This window comes from Lipotes vexillifer, unplaced genomic scaffold (genome assembly GCF_000442215.2).
Source record: "Lipotes vexillifer unplaced genomic scaffold, Lipotes_vexillifer_v1.1 scaffold652, whole genome shotgun sequence".
In the NCBI taxonomy this organism is placed as follows: Eukaryota; Metazoa; Chordata; class Mammalia; order Artiodactyla; family Lipotidae; genus Lipotes; species Lipotes vexillifer.
The window spans coordinates 413,806-431,396 of record NW_006779703.1 but is presented as its reverse complement, the minus strand read 5'-3'; the positions used below and the strand labels follow the sequence as shown (position 1 = coordinate 431,396).

General features: G+C 61.7%; 2 protein-coding genes across 2 annotated transcripts in view; both read left to right on the top strand.

The window, feature by feature from the left end:
* ESPNL (espin like) overlaps positions 1-5,249 on the top strand; it is a 34,553-nt gene extending 29,304 nt beyond the window's left edge. The window contains exons 7-9 of the mRNA XM_007452894.1: positions 378-487; positions 1,362-1,556; positions 3,657-5,249. Of these exons, the coding sequence (XP_007452956.1) occupies positions 378-487; positions 1,362-1,556; positions 3,657-5,249 (1,898 nt within the window). The remainder of the gene's footprint in view (positions 1-377; positions 488-1,361; positions 1,557-3,656) is intronic.
* A 7,727-nt stretch (positions 5,250-12,976) lies between these two features.
* KLHL30 (kelch like family member 30) overlaps positions 12,977-17,591 on the top strand; it is an 8,840-nt gene continuing 4,225 nt past the window's right edge. Inside the window, exons 1-3 of the mRNA XM_007452913.1 lie at positions 12,977-13,750; positions 15,048-15,180; positions 17,076-17,162. Coding sequence (XP_007452975.1) covers positions 12,977-13,750; positions 15,048-15,180; positions 17,076-17,162 — 994 coding nt within the window. The remainder of the gene's footprint in view (positions 13,751-15,047; positions 15,181-17,075; positions 17,163-17,591) is intronic.

Here is a 17,591-nt window from a genome sequence, read left to right as displayed (position 1 = left end):
GAGCGTTGAAAGGACAGGTTTGTGGTCTGATGGGGCTACATTAGATCCCCAGACCACGGAACCCTATGCCCTTTCTAGCTCCTTCTAGGCTACAGGAGGGGCTGGGGAGGGTGGGACAGGCCGTGGGATGGGATGAGGTGGGTAAAATGCAGGCTCCCCAACCGGCAGGGTTTGGAGGGGGCTCCAAGGACACCTCTGGAATGCCAGGGATGAATGAGTTTGCCCAGGTCCCAGGGCACTTGGCAGGGAGCTGCTTAGGCCTTTGGCTCCAAGTCCAGTGGTCCTTCAGGAAGGCCGGTCCTGCCCCAGGTCCAGGGTCCTCTGCTCCTCATCCCCCGACCTCTCTGACTCCAGCTGCCCCTTCCTTCCAGTGGCAGCGTCTCTCAGCCCAGCCTGGCCCGGCCAGCCTGACCAGCCTCTTCCGAGGGAGCACGTGACCCGCACAGCACCCCCGAGGGTCACCACCGGTGCCACAGCCGTCCCTATGGTGAGAGCCCCTGCCATATCCCTGTCTCCCAAGGCACCCCAGCCAAAGCTCGGCTGGCTTCTCACCGTGTTCTCCTATGTGAGCCCCAGCCAGGTCACTCCTGGGGTAGCCAGGCCCTTTCCTCCAGGAGGCCCCTGGGGTGACTGGCTGGCATCTGAAGAGATGGAGATTCCAAGGCCAGAAGCAACCTGTCTCCCCGTCATAGTAGACGAGGGACACTTCTCTGATTCCAGGGGTTCCCAGTGGCCCAAGCCCCTCATCCTGACAGATGCTGCTGTCACGGTACAGGGAAGCATCAGTCCTTGGGAAGGGTGGGCCTGGCGCCCACTGCTCTCCTCGGGGGGCTCCCAGCGGCCCACTCCTTCTCTTTCTGGGCAGTAGCCCCTTTTAAATCCGGCCCACCCTTTCCCTGAACGGGTCCTGGGAACTCTCAGCCCCTGAGATGCTCTTTCTGAGTTTGGGAAGTGCTGCATAGTGCTGCCCCCTTGTAGAGTTACAGTGCACACAGCACATTAAAGGCTCTGACAAGTCCTGCCGTCCAGAATTGGCCACCAGACTTGGCTATGCAACTGTTCCCCAAACGAGTTTGCCCGTCCACGTGGCGCGCTCTGGGTGGGATCTCTGATTGCCTCTCTCAGCCAGCAAGCCTCCCAACACGTGCCTGGGTCCCACAGGGCACAGCAGGGTCCCTGCCCTCAGAAGACTCACACTTAGACAGGCTGGGGGTCCGTCAGTGGTCAGCTCCCCTGCCCTACCTGGTCAGCCTCCACCGCCCCTCCTCCCTCAGCTGCGCTTGCCCAGGGCGGTCCTCCCCTCCGCTCCCTCCCGGACACGAGGCCCACAGGGGCCTTGAACGACCTGCCTGTCCACACAGGGGACAGACGCGGCAGCGAGGGGCGCCCCGGACAGCCTGGTCGCGCTGCAGCTGGATGGGCTGCCCTCGGGCGACCTCGACGGGCTGGTGCCCACGCGGGATGAGCGCGGCCGGCCCATCCCCGAGTGGAAGCGGCAGGTGATGGTGCGGAAGCTGCAGGCTCGCCTGGGCGCAGCTCCAGCGCCAGAGGCCCAGGTGGGGCCCGGCGGGGACGAGGGTGGGGGCGGGACCTGAAAGGGGGCGGGGCCCGGCTTGGAGGGCAGGGCCGGATGGGGTGAGGGGCGTGGCGTTGTGGGAGGTGGGCGGGGCCCGGGTGGGACCAGAGCGTAGAGGGCGGAGGCGGGAGCAGGAGGCTTTGTACAGGCTGGTGGACGTGGAAGGTGGGGTCCCTGAGCGCACACCTCGAGTCCTGAGACCCGGAACGCCACTGCGTGTCCCTCTGTGGCCTCAGCTTCCTCTTCTGCCAGACCATGAAGCTGAACCAGATCAGAGGGCTGTGTCCCTTCACCTGTAACCCTTCATCTCTAACGATGTGGTCCCCACATGTTCTTGGATCTAACGATTGTATCCCGTGCCCACCGTGTGCCAAGCTCTGTTCTTAGCAGTGAAGGAGACCAGCCCCGCCCCCTGGCGCTTATATTCCAGCAGGGAAGGCGGGGTGACTGGGCAACTGCGCTGAGGGTGGTTCCAAGTGCTAGGGAGAGAAGCAAAGCAGTGAAAAGGGGAGGGGGCTCTTCTGCCCGGGTGGTCAGGGGCAGCCTCTCTGGGGAGTGGCCTTGAACAGGGGCCAGAAGGAAGTGAGAGGGGAGCCCTATGGGAATGTGGGACAAGTGATTGGGAGCAGAGGGAACAGCAAGTGCAAAGGTCCTGAGGCATGGATGGGCTGGCCCAAGGGAGGAGCATGCTGCTACTGGTACTGCCGAGCACAGTGAATAAAGCCTGGTGGGCAGAGGTGAGGTCTGAGAGAGGTCAGGCAGATATCACCTTGGCGGGGAACCGTTGAGAATCTGAGCAGGGAAGGGCTGTGATCTGACTTGGATTTCAACAGGCTCCCTCTGGCTACCATGTGGACCGTTGTTGTACAGTCTTATCCTGGAGGGATACAATTTTGTCTGAATGATGTATTCTGCATCCTTGGTCTAGGGCTGCCCTGTCAATACAATAATGCCAGTCATATGTGGCTATTTAAATGAATTAAAATGAAATTAAAAATAACCCCTGCCCCTCAGTTAGCTGCATTAGCCACATTTCACTTCCATAGCCCCTCATCTCAGAAGTGTTGGGTGGCGCTGGTCTAATGGCCCAGCCTGTCCTTGAAGTCCGGGATGGACACCCATGGGGTTGAGGGTGGAGCCAGGCAGGGGTGGGCGGGGCCTCGTGCCACAGCCGGGAAGCCCTTTGGAATCTGACCCTGGGTCAGGGCCAAGGGTATGCAGAAGAACTCCGGGAAACAGGAAGGACAGACTGAAGGGGGAGGGGATTGGCCCAGTCACAGTCTGGCCGTAGGCTGCGAGTTCCTGTGCCCGACCCTTGTGGGCCAGACACTGCCCAGGACAGCAGCTCCCCCCGCCCCCTTGCAGCGCCTGCTCCCCTCCCCGGGCCTCCTGGGACAAGGAATCAGAACTTACTTGTGCAGAGTGCCACGTGGCACCAGACAGTCTCGGGCCTCTTGGCAACCAGGTGGCAACTCAGTCCCCTCACCTGTGAAATGGGGCAGATGCAGGGCCTCCGTCAGGGGTCTCGGAGAAGTAATCAGGTGGGCACAGAGCTGCACCCAGAGGGAGCCCAGCTCGGAGGCTCTCTGTGTCGGTCTCCCCCGCAAACTGTGAGCTCTGGGGGCAGAGCTGTATCCTGGTGCCAGGGGAAGCCCCGAGGGGTGGTGTTTTGGGGTGAAGTTGGCCACGTGCTGCAAGAACTGAGAGCAGAGCTGTTGAGGCCGCCCATCCTTAGGGCCGCCGTCCGACCGCAGAAGACTCTGTGGAGGGATTGGGGGGCTCTGGGGAGACAGAGTCTTTGAAATCAACCCAGAGGAGTTGAGGAGGACGTGCGAGTGGTAGAGCAGAGGCACCCTTACCCCTTCTGAGGGGAAGACTGGGCCCTCCAGGGTGGGTGACTGCCCTGAGCCTCAGACTCGGGAACGGGGCTGGCCGCTCACCTCGTTTGCCCTCAGAGTCTAGGCAGCGGCCAGCGGGTGTCCAGGGGCTGGGCTGGGCTGGGGTTCCCAGGGGAGCTTGTGTCCAGCAGGAACTCGCCATGTGGGCTGTGGCCCCGCTGAGCTGCCCTCCCTGTGCCCAGGACGACGGCGGGAGCACGGGCGCCACAGAGCAGGCGGCCTGGCGGTACTCGCAGACTCACCAGGCCATCCTGGGCCCCTTCGGGGAGCTGCTGACCGAGGACGACCTGGTGTACCTGGAAAAGCAGATCGCAGACCTGCAGCTGCGGCGCCGCTGCCAGGAGTACGAGAGCGAGCTGGGCCGGCTGGCGGCCGAGCTGCAGGCCCTGCTGCCTGCGCCCCTGGTCAGCATCACTGTCAACAGCCACTTCCTGCCCCACGCGCCCGGGCTGGAGGGTGAGGAAGGCCCCAGCCCCGAGGTCGAGCCCGAGGGCTCCGTGGGGGCTTCGCAGGCCACACCCGGCGCGCAGCCCCTGCCCTTCTGGTGCAGCCACGTCGCCCGGCTGGTGCGCAGCTTGTCGCTACTGCTGAAGGGCGTGAACGGGCTGGTGCAGGGCGAGGAGAGGCCCCCACTGGAGGCCCCCAGGGAGGCCCCAGCCAGCCCTCCGAGGAGCGAGGCCCAGCGCGAGATCCAGGAGTGTGGGGTGTCGGTGCGGACACTTCGTGGCAACTTCGAGTCAGCCCCCGGCCGGCCCTGCACCCCGAGCCCTGGCCCCTGTGAGCTGGGGCCCCAGCCGGGGCCGTGCCTGAGAGGCTGCTGGCCCTCCCCCTTGCAGCCCCGTGGCGGCCCCATTGGAGGGGAGCCGGGGCCGGGCGACGCGGAGGAGGCCAGCGACTCGGGCATCAGCTGCGAGGAGGCCCCGTCGGAGGCGGGAGCCATGCCTGGCCCTGACCTGGCCAGCCTTCGCAAGGAGCGCATCGTCATGCTCTTCCTCAGCCACTGGAAGAAGTCGGCCTACACGCCGGCCCTGAAGACGGTGGCCTGCAGGACCCTGGAGGCCCGGCGCGTGGAGCCGCGGCGGCGGGAGGTGGCCGGGGGCCCTCAGCTGCCCTCCCCGCCGTCCAGCGAGAGCCCGCGGCTGGGCCACCTGTGGCAGCAGCGCAGCATCATCGCCCACCTGCTGGGCAACTGGAAGTCCATCCTGGCCCACGTGCCCGCCCGGCAGCTGCGGCGGCTGAGCCGACGGCCCCGCGGCCCCCTGTCCCCCGAGCAGTTCCTGCCCCACGTGGACGGGGCGCCGGTGCCCTACGGCAGCCTCACGCTGGACCTCTTCATGCTGGGCTATTTCCAGCTCCTGGAGTGCGACCTGCCGGCTGAGGAGCGCAAGATGCGCCACCTGCTCTGCTTCGAGGTCTTCGAGCACCTGGGCGCCCACGGCTGGGAGGCCGCGCGCGCCTTCCACAAGGCCGTGACGGACGAGGTGGCTGCCGGCCGCCGTGCCTGGACCGACGGCTTCGAGGACATCAAAGCCCGCTTTTTCGGCTCCAGCCGCAGTCCCCCCTGGGGCGCAGAGCCCGGCCGCAAGTCGGGCCTGACCCCGCTCCGGCCCCCGCCCCATGCCGGCCCCAGCGGTGGCCCCGGGCCCGCGGCACAGAGGCTGGGGTCCGGCCCCCAGCGGGGCAGCTTCAACAGTGAGGACATCTGTGGCTACATCGACCGGAGCTTTGCCTTCTGGAAGGAGAAAGAAGCCGAGATGTTCAGCTTCGGGGAGTGAGATGGGCTGGCAGCCTGCCTTCCTACCAACGGGGCTTCCGGTGTGGTTTTGGTCCTCTCTTCTCTTTTCCTTTTGCCCACCTGGTGGCCAGGTGAGCCTTGAGGGCAGGCCGGCGGATCCTCAGCGTGCTAGTTGCCACCCTCCAGGTCTGGCCCCTGGCGGGAATCAGCTTCAGAGCCCTTCTAACCGCTGGCCCGAGAGTCAGTCCCCCAGTCGGCCCCGAAGCTGGATGACTTGCCATCTCGGCCCGCGCCCTTCTGCCTGGTCTTCCCTCAGGCACCTGTGATTCCAGCCCGGGTTTCCCCTTGGTCCTCCTTCCTGAGTCGCCTGGGTGTCCCTCCTCTCAGTCCCTCTGGTGCCGGTGGCTCTGGTCGCGTGCTGAGCCTCTGTCTGCCCTCCTCGGGTCCTGCCTTGGTTCCTTCTGGTGACCTTGGGCCACGCCCCTCCCCTCTTCTGTCCCCTTTCCCCATGGAGAAGCTGGGGGTCAGAGAGAACAGGATTCGACGGGCAAGAGGCCAGACGCCCGAATTCTCCGGGTCAGGGAGGGAAACCAAGGGTCTTTAGGGGAGAGGTGTCTTGCAGCTGTGCCGCGGCCCCAGCAGGCAGTGTGCGGGGGAGAGGTTTCAGGAATCTCCTACGGGCCGCCGCCTCCCTGCAGACAGACCCGTTGGGATAGGGGTCTCTTGTGGTGTCCCTACGTGCCTGCAGAGCTTGGACGGCTCAGACAAGATGTGGGATGGAACAGAGGGTCCTCCCAGCCAGCTGACTTGAGGCTGTCATAGGGAGGGGTGATCAGGAAAATATAAAGTCGGAGCTGCCAGGGCCAGGCCGGGGGGCAGCGCTGGCAATGGCTCCAGCTCCAGACCCTCCTGCGGGGTGGACACCTGACGTGAGTTTGCTAAATAAAGACCCATTCCTGGCCGGCCTTCCCACCTGTGCCCATAGAGAGAGAGGGCCCCACTTGGTGGGCACCGACACACCAGTCCTCAGCTCAGCTCGGCCGAAACAACAGAGGCAGCATCCTTAGCCCCACAGAGCCTCTACCTCCTCATCTGTAAAATGGGGGTATGGCATCGACCGCCCATTCCCAGCGTCCTGGTGAGGGTGGACTGAGGTCCCGTATGAGGGGCTCTCTGTCCTGGGGCGACAGTGACACCAGCCTGTGTCAGTATTTTAAGGAGCAGGTTCTAATGAGCAGGGCACCAACCCCAGGCAGCTGGGAGCATCCCATACGCTGTTGCCGTCATGACGCCCTGGTGCTTAGACCCCAAACTCAACCTTTGGAGCCAGACAAGGGCTGGTCCACAGGGCGCTTCCGCCGCCCAGCTTGGCGGGGTGCAGGTCCCAGGTTGGTGGGGGTCAGAAGGTGCTGGGCACTCCGACGTCTCTCTCCCTGTGGGCCTCCTGCAGGACACTGTTGTTCAGAGGAGGCCCGGGGTGGGGTGGGCGGCAGACACAGAGCTCAGTCCCAGAGGTCGCCTGCTGGCCAGGGTGCTCAGTAGAGCACTGAGCGGGGGGCCAGCATGCCCAACTTAAGGCGTCCCTGCCTACTCACTATGGCCTTGGGCAAGTCCCTCCATGCCCTCACTTTCCCAGCTAAGGGGCTGGACCAAGGCCAGCTGGGAGCAGCCCACAGTATCCTGGGGTCCAGGAGGGCCTGGGCTCAAGGTGAGTGGCAGGCAGGGGTTGAGGCGGGGGCTCAGGCCCAAGCTTGAGGCCTGGGGGGGTGGAGAGGACATCTCTGCCTGTCAGTCGCGCGGGACTCCCCCAGACGCCCTCTGCGGACACTCTGCCTCCTGGGCGTCTTTCTTATAAAAACACGGTGTCCTGGGAGCAGCCCCGGGGATTCTGAGTCCCTTGGCCTGGGCTGGGCCTGATAAAGCTGGGTTTCTTTTCAAAGATATTCCAGGTGATCCTGATGCTCAGCGACCTGGGAACCCCTGGCCCACTAGCAACTCTCCTGTGGGAAGCAGGTGTCCCCTGCCGTAGGCGAGGGCTGGCCCTGGCAAGGCCACACGTGCAGCTGTAAGGCCTGTTTGGTCCCTATAATCCTGTCATCTAGTTGTCAAAAGCTCACCGAGGACCCCGGAGCCGCTACCTAGGGATCTGGAGGCTGTGAGGTGACCAGACACAAAACAAAGTGCAAAACCAGGGGCTTCCAGAAGAGTCGGGAAAATACTGGAGAAAGGGAACCCCGTCTCTCTCCCCCGCTCGTAAATATGTGCAGGACAAATATGAAGAAAGAGCTGTATGGGAAAAATATGGGAAGAGTGTAAGCTGTTCACATCTCAATGCATAGATTTAGGCAAAGTCAAACTCTTTTTTAATGACTCTAAAGTTCTTTTGAAGCAAACCACGAACAAAGCCAGCTGTGGAGGCCAGCCTCCAAGAAGGCCTCCAGTAAGCCCACCTCCTGGAAGCATGCCTGCTGGAGTCCCTCCCACGCTGTACCTCAGAATACGGCAGAAGCCACAGACAGCACCTCCAAGTAGGTTATGAAAGACTCCCATCTTTGTTGCTGTCTTATCTCTGGAGGAAGCTGGCCGCCATGTTCGGAGCAGCCCCGTGGGGAGGTCTGTGTGGGCCCCCACCCAAGGCCAGCCTTCAGACAACTGCAGTCCAGCCAGCCCCTTGGAGCCAGCTAAGGACAGATCCTGAGGCAGAACCACCCACTAAAGTGGTCCCAGAACCATGAAACTGTGTGAGATAATAAATGTTCATTGTTTTAAGACACTAGACTTTGGGGTCATTTGTTATGCAGCAATAGCTAACTAATACAACAGACTAGAAGATTTTAAATAGAAGAGTAACAAAGGGGCTTACATTTCAAATATGACGACATCATAATTATAAAGCAATAAATAGTCCATCAAACAAGGTGGTTCTGACCCCAGAATATGGTCACTCAGATCAACAGACCAGAAGAGAGAAGGCTGAGATATTTCACACAGAAAACTTTGCCCTTGAGATAAAGGCACTGCAGCAAATCCGTGGGGGAAAGTAGGAATTATTAATAACAGTACAGAGAATGTTGGTAACTATTTGGGGGAAAAAATGTATGACCAAGGGGGTAGATGGGTCTGGTTGAGCAGGACCTCACGGCATGAAGGCACCGGGCCAAGTGTAGGGGGCAGTTTTACCTCCTGCTGGAGAAAGTGCCTCCACCACCCAAGGTGACGACCCTCTTGTCCACACATCGAGCTGTAAACCTTGGTGATCTCACTCTCCAAATCTGTTCTGGGGGAGTAATCACCGAGGCGACACTGTACTGGTTATCATAGTCCAAAACGGAACACAACTCACACGTCCCTTAATAGGAGTGACTGGGTGTCACTTCCACCTTCTTAAAGTGTGATATGTTCCCTTTATGATGAAATTAAAAATCGTATTTTCTTTTTATTTTTTTGATGTGGACCATTTTTTAAAGTCTTTATTGAATTTGTTACAATATCGTTTCTCTTTTATGTTTTGTTTTGTTTTCTCTGGCCACGAGGCATGTGGGATCTTAGCTCCCCGACAAGGGATCAAACCCACACCCCTTGCCTTGGAAGGCGAACTCTTAATCACTGGACCTCCAGGGAAGTCCCCAGAATCATATTTTCAAAGACTGATCACATCAGAAATGCTCACAGTAGAATATTGTGATAAAACAGGACACACACTGCAGTCATTCTAACACCAGTGTGTTCATGGGGATTTTCTTCTACCAGTTTTCTTCTTTGTACTTTTCTGTGTTTTCCAAATTTCCCACAATGAACATGTGTTATTTTTATCATCATAAAAAGAAACAAGCAGCGTATTTTTAAAAACTGCACCACTCGGTAGCAATCTGATGATGAGGATATGTTGAGCCCCTGGTTTCGAGTTTCCCAAACTGACCTGTCATCCGAGGCGTTGGGTCCCCGAAGGGCCTCCTTTCTTGGCACACGAGGGGAGGCGGCTGCCTGTGACAGTGGCCTGTCATCAGAACCCCTGTCCTTATGTTGAGCCCCTGGTTTCGAGTTTCCCAAACTGACCTGTCATCCGAGGCGTTGGGTCCCCGAAGGGCCTCCTTTCTTGGCACACGAGGGGAGGCGGCTGCCTGTGACAGTGGCCTGTCATCAGAATCCCCTGTCCTCATTTCCTCCAGCCTGAGCTAGGAATGCCTTAACCCTCCGCGTTCTGCCTGCAAACACAGTGGGGCTGGGAGGCGAGACCAATAACTCTGTTCCCCCTCTAGTGCCTTCCCCAGGATGGTCCTGGACACAGTGAGAGGTGGGGACATCCATGAGGCCCCCAGGCATGAGGCTGATGCCCGAGGCTAGGGGAAAGTCCTGGGACGCTCTGGGGGCAGGGGGCAGGGCCTTGGGCTGGGCTGGGCTATGACTGGACTGGCCTGAACTGGGATATGACGGGCTGGGCTGGGCTGGACTGGGGAGGGAAGCATGGATTCAGGAAACCAGTGAGTGAGCAAAAAAGTATGGAAGAATCTTGTGAACGTATAAATCAACTAGGCAATCACTGCAGTGTGTGTGTAACGGCCGGGTCCTCACGTCATGAGGGCAGAGACTGTGGTACCCAGCTCACAACCAGCACTCCAGCAGGAAGCAGAGCCATCTGTCTCGGACGCAAGGTGTCATGACACCCAGATACCCTTGGGAAATTACCAAATCTTGCCAGGAGTGAGACTGTCACCCTGGGACCCCCGGGCCTCTCTGCACCATAAGCGCATCAAGCCAATCCCTAGTGGGTGTCAGGAGGCCTGTCAGCCTCGGCCCTACCTGACTCTTCCACGTTGCAGCACGCCTAGAAAATGGTGGCACTGGTAAGGCCCACGCGGGTATAGGAAGGAGGGGCTGACAGGTAGAGGCCACACCTGGCCTCACCAGGCTGCAGGCTTCTCTCCTGTGTACCTGCAGGCCCTAGGCCGGGAAGCTTTCCTCTGACCTCTGGCATGAGACACACCCTCGCAGCTCCTTGGGCTCAAGCCCAGACTCAGTCAGGGCCTGTGGCTCCAGAGCCCCACCGAGACCCAGACGGCAGGGACTCCCCACTCCGGGGAGGCTGTGAGCCGCCACTGCTATATTTGTAGACGATCCCATTTCTTAGCCATCTTTGATGCTCACGACTAATGAAGACAGCAGGGCAGGGAGGCCAAGGCCACAATACGAGGGGACGGATCCTTGGGATCCCACGACCCTGTTACCAGCCTGGCGGGCACCTCTCTGGGCCCCTCCTTTGCCACCGAGACTCCTCGCCATCAGGGACCCCAGGTTTTGAAAGTCTTTGCTGAGCAACCCACATTTCTTCATGATGATAACTTTTCCCCACTTGGCGGAGAATAAGAGGCCATGTGGGCACCTGTCAATAACCACAGGGAAGCTGGTACCTGCTGGGTGCTCAGGACACCCAAGCCCTGAACTGGGGGCTCTGTTTGGCTCCTGAGTCCCCAGCTCAGGCTTCACAGAACCCCTCTTGCAGATGAAGAAACAGAAGTGGGGGGAGCCATGTCCCCCCCACCGGCCGTCAGCCAAACACCACTGGGAGGATGTAAGCCCAGACTCGCCCCTGCCCTGCGGTGCCTCCTGCCACCTGTCCTGGCTCAGAGGGTCACAGGAGGCTCCAGGCCAGTGTGGGCTTTCAGGGAGGACAGCCAGGGAAGAGCTGTCACCTCTCTCCTTCCCCCACTGGCCACCCTCCCTCCCTCCTTCCTTCCCCACACTGACAGAGGCTAAAAATACCCTTCTGTCCCCACGTGGCCGCCCCACCCAGCCCAGCCCAGTCATATCCCAGCAGGCCCTCCATACCCCTTGGCCGCTGGGCAGTCCTGCTCTCCAGCCTGAGTTCTGAGACAAGGTCCAGGTGCCGACTGAGAGGTAGGGTCCGGGGGTGCAGATGGGAAGGGGAGGTGAGGATCAGGGCTGGGACCAGAGGGGAGGGCGGGTTCTAGTGGGACAGCTCATCGGGCTTGGAGATCACAGTGCTGGGTGCTTTGGAGAGACCCTGCACGCTGGCTAGGCCAGGCCCCTCAGCGCGGGGTGGGGGCTCAGCGGGACTTCGTCCTTCCAGGTCCTGGCTGGGGAGGAGGGCGAGGGTGGGCCGGGGGAGGCTGGACCACACCTCTGACTGCAGCAAGGGCCACAGCATCCAGCCCCTGGCCAGAGCTGGGTTAAGGCCCTTTGGTGTCCTGCCCACTCTGCCCTCCTCTTTCCTGGCCTGGCAGGCACTGGGTGGAGGCTCTGAGACCCTCTGGAAGCGCCCGCCCCCCTGCTGGAACTGCGGGCCAGCAGGTGTCAGCAGACAACCTGAGGCCCCACGGGAAGGTGCTGGGCACCCTGGCCCGCTGGTCCCCGGGGCTGCAATGTCCGGAGAATGATGACACAGCAATGAGGGGAATGTGAGGCCTGGAGGTGGTGGCCGCCTGACCTCCTGTGCTCCCCTGGGAGGGAAGGGCCAACTTCATCCTGGCCAGAGAGACCGCTGGGTCAGTCAGGATGGACACGGACCAGGGAGCCCTACCAGTCCTCTCGGGGCAGAGCCCAGGCAGGTCCTTGGGCCCCTAGGTGGGTTCCTTGGGTGCTTCCCTGCTCAACTCCCACCAACAGCACCCCCGCCCCGGGGCATCCGTGGTGCACGGTTCTCCTTACCGGGCTTTGTCACTTTGATGGCTCTTGGTTGACCCAGCATTTTGCACTGGCCTTCGCTTTGATGGGTCCGAAGCTGCCCCCTGGTGGACAGACAGCTTTTTTGCTGTGTAGTAACTCGGGGTGAGATCACCTGTGCAGAACCTTTCTTTCTCTGGGGCGGTTTTCTTAGGGCAAAAATATCCGAAGATCATAAAGAAATATGCACGTCATTAAATAAGCCCAGAAAAGGATTTGCTGAATCAGGCAATGTGAACGGCGCCGCCCCCCAGAAAATTTCCCTTCCCTGCTTATCTTTACCAACCTACGCCCAGCGACGTGTAACCTGGGGGTTCAGGGCCCAGGCCCCCGAGCCTGGTTCCGCCACGTCTGAGCTGTGTGGCCTTGGACAAGCGACCTGAGCCTTTTTTGCCTCTGTCTCCCCACTTGTAAAAGAGACTCAAACAGCACCCAGCTCTCGGGGTTGCCGCAAGGGTGAGTGATGAGTATTTGTGCAAAGCTCAGGATGGGCCTGGCACGTGGGGGGCACCGTGACAGCACAAGCTGCTGCGGGGACGTGACCCCCTCGGCCCCTTTCACCGCCAGCCTCTTAGTGGGCAGATGAGGAAGCTGGGATCAGAGATGGGCGTGACTCACCCAAGGTCACCCAGCAAGGTCATGGCCAGTGAGGACCTGTGGGGCAGAAACTATTCAAATGCCGATACTCTCCCCAGCAAGGTGGGATCTGGGAGCAGAGGAGGCCACTTGGGGGTGTGGGGGGCCACAGGAATCCCCACGCTCCAGGAGGAGGTATGAAGGGAGGCTGAGGCTTGGTTCTCTTGCTGGCCTGTCCTGCCCTGATCGCTTGACCACGGCTAGGTCTCCCGCCCGCTCTGAGCCTCAGCCTCCGCACTGTGACCTGGGAAAGACACTGCCTGCCTTGCAGGGCTGTGGGGATGGCTTAGTTGAGAGGCTGGCCGAAGCGCTTCACACATAGTTGATGCTCAGTCTGACGGTCGGGTGGATGGGTGACTCAGGCCGACGAGACCGTCCCCGTGGCTGACCGTGCTGGCTTCTCTCCCTAGGAGCCCGTGGGGACACCCGTGAGTAGGTGGCCACACAGTCATGGTGTGGAATGTGGACGACCTGGACTTCCACCTGCCCTCGCACGCCCAGGACATGCTGGACGGCCTGCGGCAGCTGCGCTCCCAGCCCAAGCTGGCGGACGTCACGCTGCTGGTGGGTGGCCGGGAGCTGCCCTGCCACCGGGGGCTCCTGGCGCTGAGCAGCCCCTACTTCCACGCCATGTTCGCGGGCGACTTTGCCGAGAGCTTCTCGGCGCGCGTGGAGCTGAGGGACGTGGAGCCTGCCGTGGTGGCGCAGCTGGTGGACTTCGTGTACACGGGCCGGCTGACCATCACCCAGGGCAACGTGGAGGCGCTGACCCGCACGGCCGTGCGCCTCCACTTCCCTGCCGTGCAGAAGGTCTGCGGCCGCTACCTGCAGCAGCAGCTGGATGCCACCAACTGCCTCGGCATCTGTGAGTTTGGGGAGCAGCAGGGGTTGCTGGGCGTGGCTGCCAAGGCCTGGGCCTTCCTGAGGGAGAACTTTGAGGCCGTGGCACAGGAGGATGAGTTTCTGCAGCTGTCCCAAGAGCGGCTGGCCACTTGTCTGGCCAGCGACCTGCTGCAGGTGCAGCCGGAGCAGAGCCGGCTGGAGGCCCTGCTGCGCTGGGTGCGCCACGACCCTCAGGCCCGGGCCACCCACCTGCCCGAGCTGCTTGGCCTGGTGCACCTGGACGCCGTGCCCCGGCCCCGCGTGCAGCAGCTGCTGGCCACGGAGCCACTGATCCGGGAGTCGGAGGCCTGTCGGGAGGCCCTGTCCCAGGGCCACGAGGGGGTGAGTGATGGGTGGGGAGCGGGGAGAGGAGCTCCAGAGACCCCACCGGCATGGGGACAGACAGTATGATGGGGGTGTCCCCAACCTTTCAACTCTGCCTCCCTTGGGCTGGTTACCTGTGAGGGGGTCACAGCTCATCCCCAAGTACAGGTTGCACCCCTGTGTATGCCATACCCTGGATGTGAGGGGAGAGGGAGCCCAGAAGTGGTCATTCCCAGCCCCTGTCTTGAAGGAGCCCACAGCTTGGTGGGGACAAACCTGGAAACACACCTAAGGCAGCATGAGAAAGGCCAGTGCTGGACTGTGGGCATCCTCAGAGGGTCAGGCAGTCACGGAGAGCTCTCCGGAGGAGGCAGCATCTGAGCTGGGCTTTAGAGGAAGGGTAGGAGCTTGGCAAAGGGGAAAATAGTACAGGAAGATGGCACAGCTTGTGCCCAGGCAAGGAGCACGGACAGGCGTGGCAGCCGGCCACCACCTGCCCCTTAGGAAGCTGCTCAAGCGTTTATCAGGTGCAATTTCCTATCTGTGCTGGAGGTGGGCCCGGTGGGTGGACAGGTCCTAATGAAGGGACGGGCCAGGGGAGCCAAAGTCTGTCCGCTGCCAGGCAGCCTTGCTCGGAAGGACTTCTTAGGAGCCATGTCAGGGGACAAAGACGTGGCTCAGGCCAGTGGCGGGGTGTGTGGTGGCAAATACTAACCGCTGCCCCGCCAGGCCCCGCCAGGCATAGAGGGCGGCCTCGTGCTGGAGCCAGCTAGGAGCCCCGCCCACTAGGTGGTCACCCTGTGACGGCGGGTGGTGGGAGGGTAGGTCTGAGAGGCAGTGGGACCCCGGAATCCTGGGAGCTCTGGGCGGTGGCTACTTACCCACCCAGGTAGGAACATCTCAGCATTTCCTGCTGGGCCATCCCAGCGCGATCTGCCACAGGCTGGCTCAGGGAGCTGGGCTTCTGGTGGGGAGGGGAGCTTAGGTGGGGAGCTGGGGAAACGTATGGGCCTTGGCCGCTCGAAGGGAGCAGGTCTCACGTGCAGGCACACCAGGACCTGCTGCCCCACCTCTCTTGGTCCTGAGCGCTTCTTACCGTCGCCGGCACAGGGTGTGGACGTGTGCGTGTGAGTGCACACCCACGCACAAGCACACCCGGGCACGCACGCACTGCAGCTTGCCCCGCCCTGGCACAGGGCCACGCGGAGGGCCCACGGCTGCCCCCAAACGCCCCGGCCACCCCCCGCCGCAGGAGCCACCTTAGCGGCCTGCTGGCGCCCGGGTGCCTCTGACCCCAGCCCTCCCGGCCCCACAGGCGCTGCTGGGCCTCCCGCGGGAGCTGGAGGAGGTTCTGGTGGTGGTTGGCGGGCGATCGCTGGAGGAAGAGGAGGGCGCCGAGCAGCTGGCTCCCCGCCCCGGGAACTTCGCCTTCTACCACCCTGAGGCCAGTGAGTGACCATCCGGCGCCCAGGCCACGGGCCCTGCTGTCCCCGCACCACGACACGGGCTGCACAGAGAGCGGGATGCCCACCGGCCGCGCCGGGGCGGGATAGGGGGCTGCAGAGGAAACCGGGGCCCCCGCAGGGGAGGGGGGCTGACCATGGGGGGCACTGCGGCCCCCTGTCCCTCCAGCCACAGCCCTACCTTTGGGCCCCGGGGCCCTGGGTAAAGGGTCCTACCGCCCAGACGGCACAGCATGGGAAGGTGGCCGCTAGCCGGAGTGGGAGGGCCTGACCGCTGTTTCCTCTTGGCACCCCTGCCCTGTGCGCCCAGTGGAACCAGGTCCCAGGGGGAGGACAGAGGGCCTGGGGTGCAGGCAGCCTAGGGAGAGAGCTCAGGCTCTGGGTTGGCCCAGTGGGGCTCTGATTCCGGCCTTTGAGCGGGTCTCTCCACCTCCTTGAGCCTCGGTTTCCTCATCTGTGAGATGGCCTTTGTAACAAGGAGCCAATGGGAAGAGGGGCCAGGCCTGCCGTCTGGATGGGGCCTCTCCTGACCACAAGAAAGCAGTGTTGAGAGGGCAGCAGGATGGTGGAGGGGCCACACTGGCCCCAGGAAGCTCTCTGGAAAGCACTGACGAGCTGGCCGCTGTCCTGGGGCCGCTCGGCAGGTGGCCACCACCCCCATGGCATCAGTGGCTGGCGAGCTCCAGGAAGTCCGAGGCCGGCTGTCCCAAGTCAGGGCCTGACGAGAAGGGATTTGGGGGCTGACGTCAGGAGCTGAGCCCAGGAGCAGCTGTCCCTCAGACCCCGAGGGGAGGGGGCAGGGGTCACTGGCAGGCAAAGGTCTGGTGACCGCTGGGCAGTCCCCACCCTGGGGTGACACAGACATGAGTCAGGGGGACACGCAGTCCCTGCCCAGTGGGCAGGCACCCAGTAAAGCCTGGGGTTTCACATGTCCTGAAAACTGTCGTAAACAGTAAACAAAGTCCTCCCAAGGACATCCCCGAGGCCCAGGTCTCTCCCACAGCCTCCCACAAGCACGCCAAATGTATCCATTATAGGACTTAACCATTCCCACACTTATTGCCTCATTTTGGTTTTTTCAAAGCACTTTCTCATCTCTTGCTTCAGTTTACCTCATGTAGCTTCGTGAAGGCAGGTCCAGCGTGGGTGCATTGCCCCATCCCTCACATTAGGGACTCTGTACTTTTAATAGCAGCTGCCGTCTGACAGACGAGTCTCCTGTAGTCCCCACACCCCCGAGAGATGGGAATTAGCCCCATTCTACAGACGAGGAAACCGAGGCTGGGGTTTATCCAAGGCCACACCGCTGGTGCTGAAGAGCTGGGATTTGGACCCGCTCTGCCTGCTACATGGCCGAGTCTGATCCCCTCCACGCTGCCTGTGGGCACGAAAGGTGCTCAGGATGAATGAACGGATGAGAAATGAGTGAATGAATGAGGCTGGTGTCATAACCCACCTGTGGCTAGTGATCAAGCCCCTTATCCCAGTCCCCCATCTGACTGAGGTGGGACCTGACTCAGGCCCAAGAGGGCCATCAGGGGTCAGTGGGATCTGCTGCAGGGCCGGGGTGAGACTTGGCCTCTGGAGCCTGGACCTCATCTCGGCACACCCGGGGTGCAGTCAGGTGTCCAGTCTGGGCGCCGGGCTCTGAGGGCATCGTGGGGCACCAGGGGTCTCCAGGAGCCAAACCTGATGCACACGCAGCACCTGGGGCCACCTCGAGCCTCACCCCACTGGGTGTCCTCCCCGACCTCTGCCCCCAGCTGAGTCCCGCCCCTCGGCCCTCGCCACCGGTGAGGGGACATTTCTGCACCCGTAGAGGGGGAGGAGGGGGCCCCACAGTGAGCCCAGCCACCCTGACCCCTCTCTCTTCTTGCCAGAGAGGTGGATGGCGCTCCCAGACTTCCCTGACTACCACAAGTGGGGCTTCTCTCTGGCGGCGCTGAACAACGATGTCTACGTGACAGGTGGGCAGGCAGGTGCTCCCCGCCTTGAGCCAGGCTCCCAGCAGCTTAATCCACAGAGCAGATCTGACCCCTGAACGTAATGCCCGTGAGAACCAGCCCTCGCCCTGCACTCAGTGGGATCCCTGCCCGTTTAGTCAAGGCTCTTCCAGACCTTTCCATCTTGTGAAAACAAGGACATTTAAAATCCACACGAGGGTGCAGGGAACCGTTCTGTGTTCTGTCCTACAACCGGGGCCTCCCCAGAAGGAACTGTGTGATGGAGGGTGCCAGGGTCAGTCTTCTGTTTTATATCTTAGAAGTTGGGGGGTCCTTGTAAGGTTTGATTGAGAAAAAAGCTTCCCCTGGTGGAGGTTTGAAACCACTGATCTTGTCGCGCTTGTTTCTGGGGTGTCCAAGTCACACGGTGAGACTGGCCACCACGGCCACCCC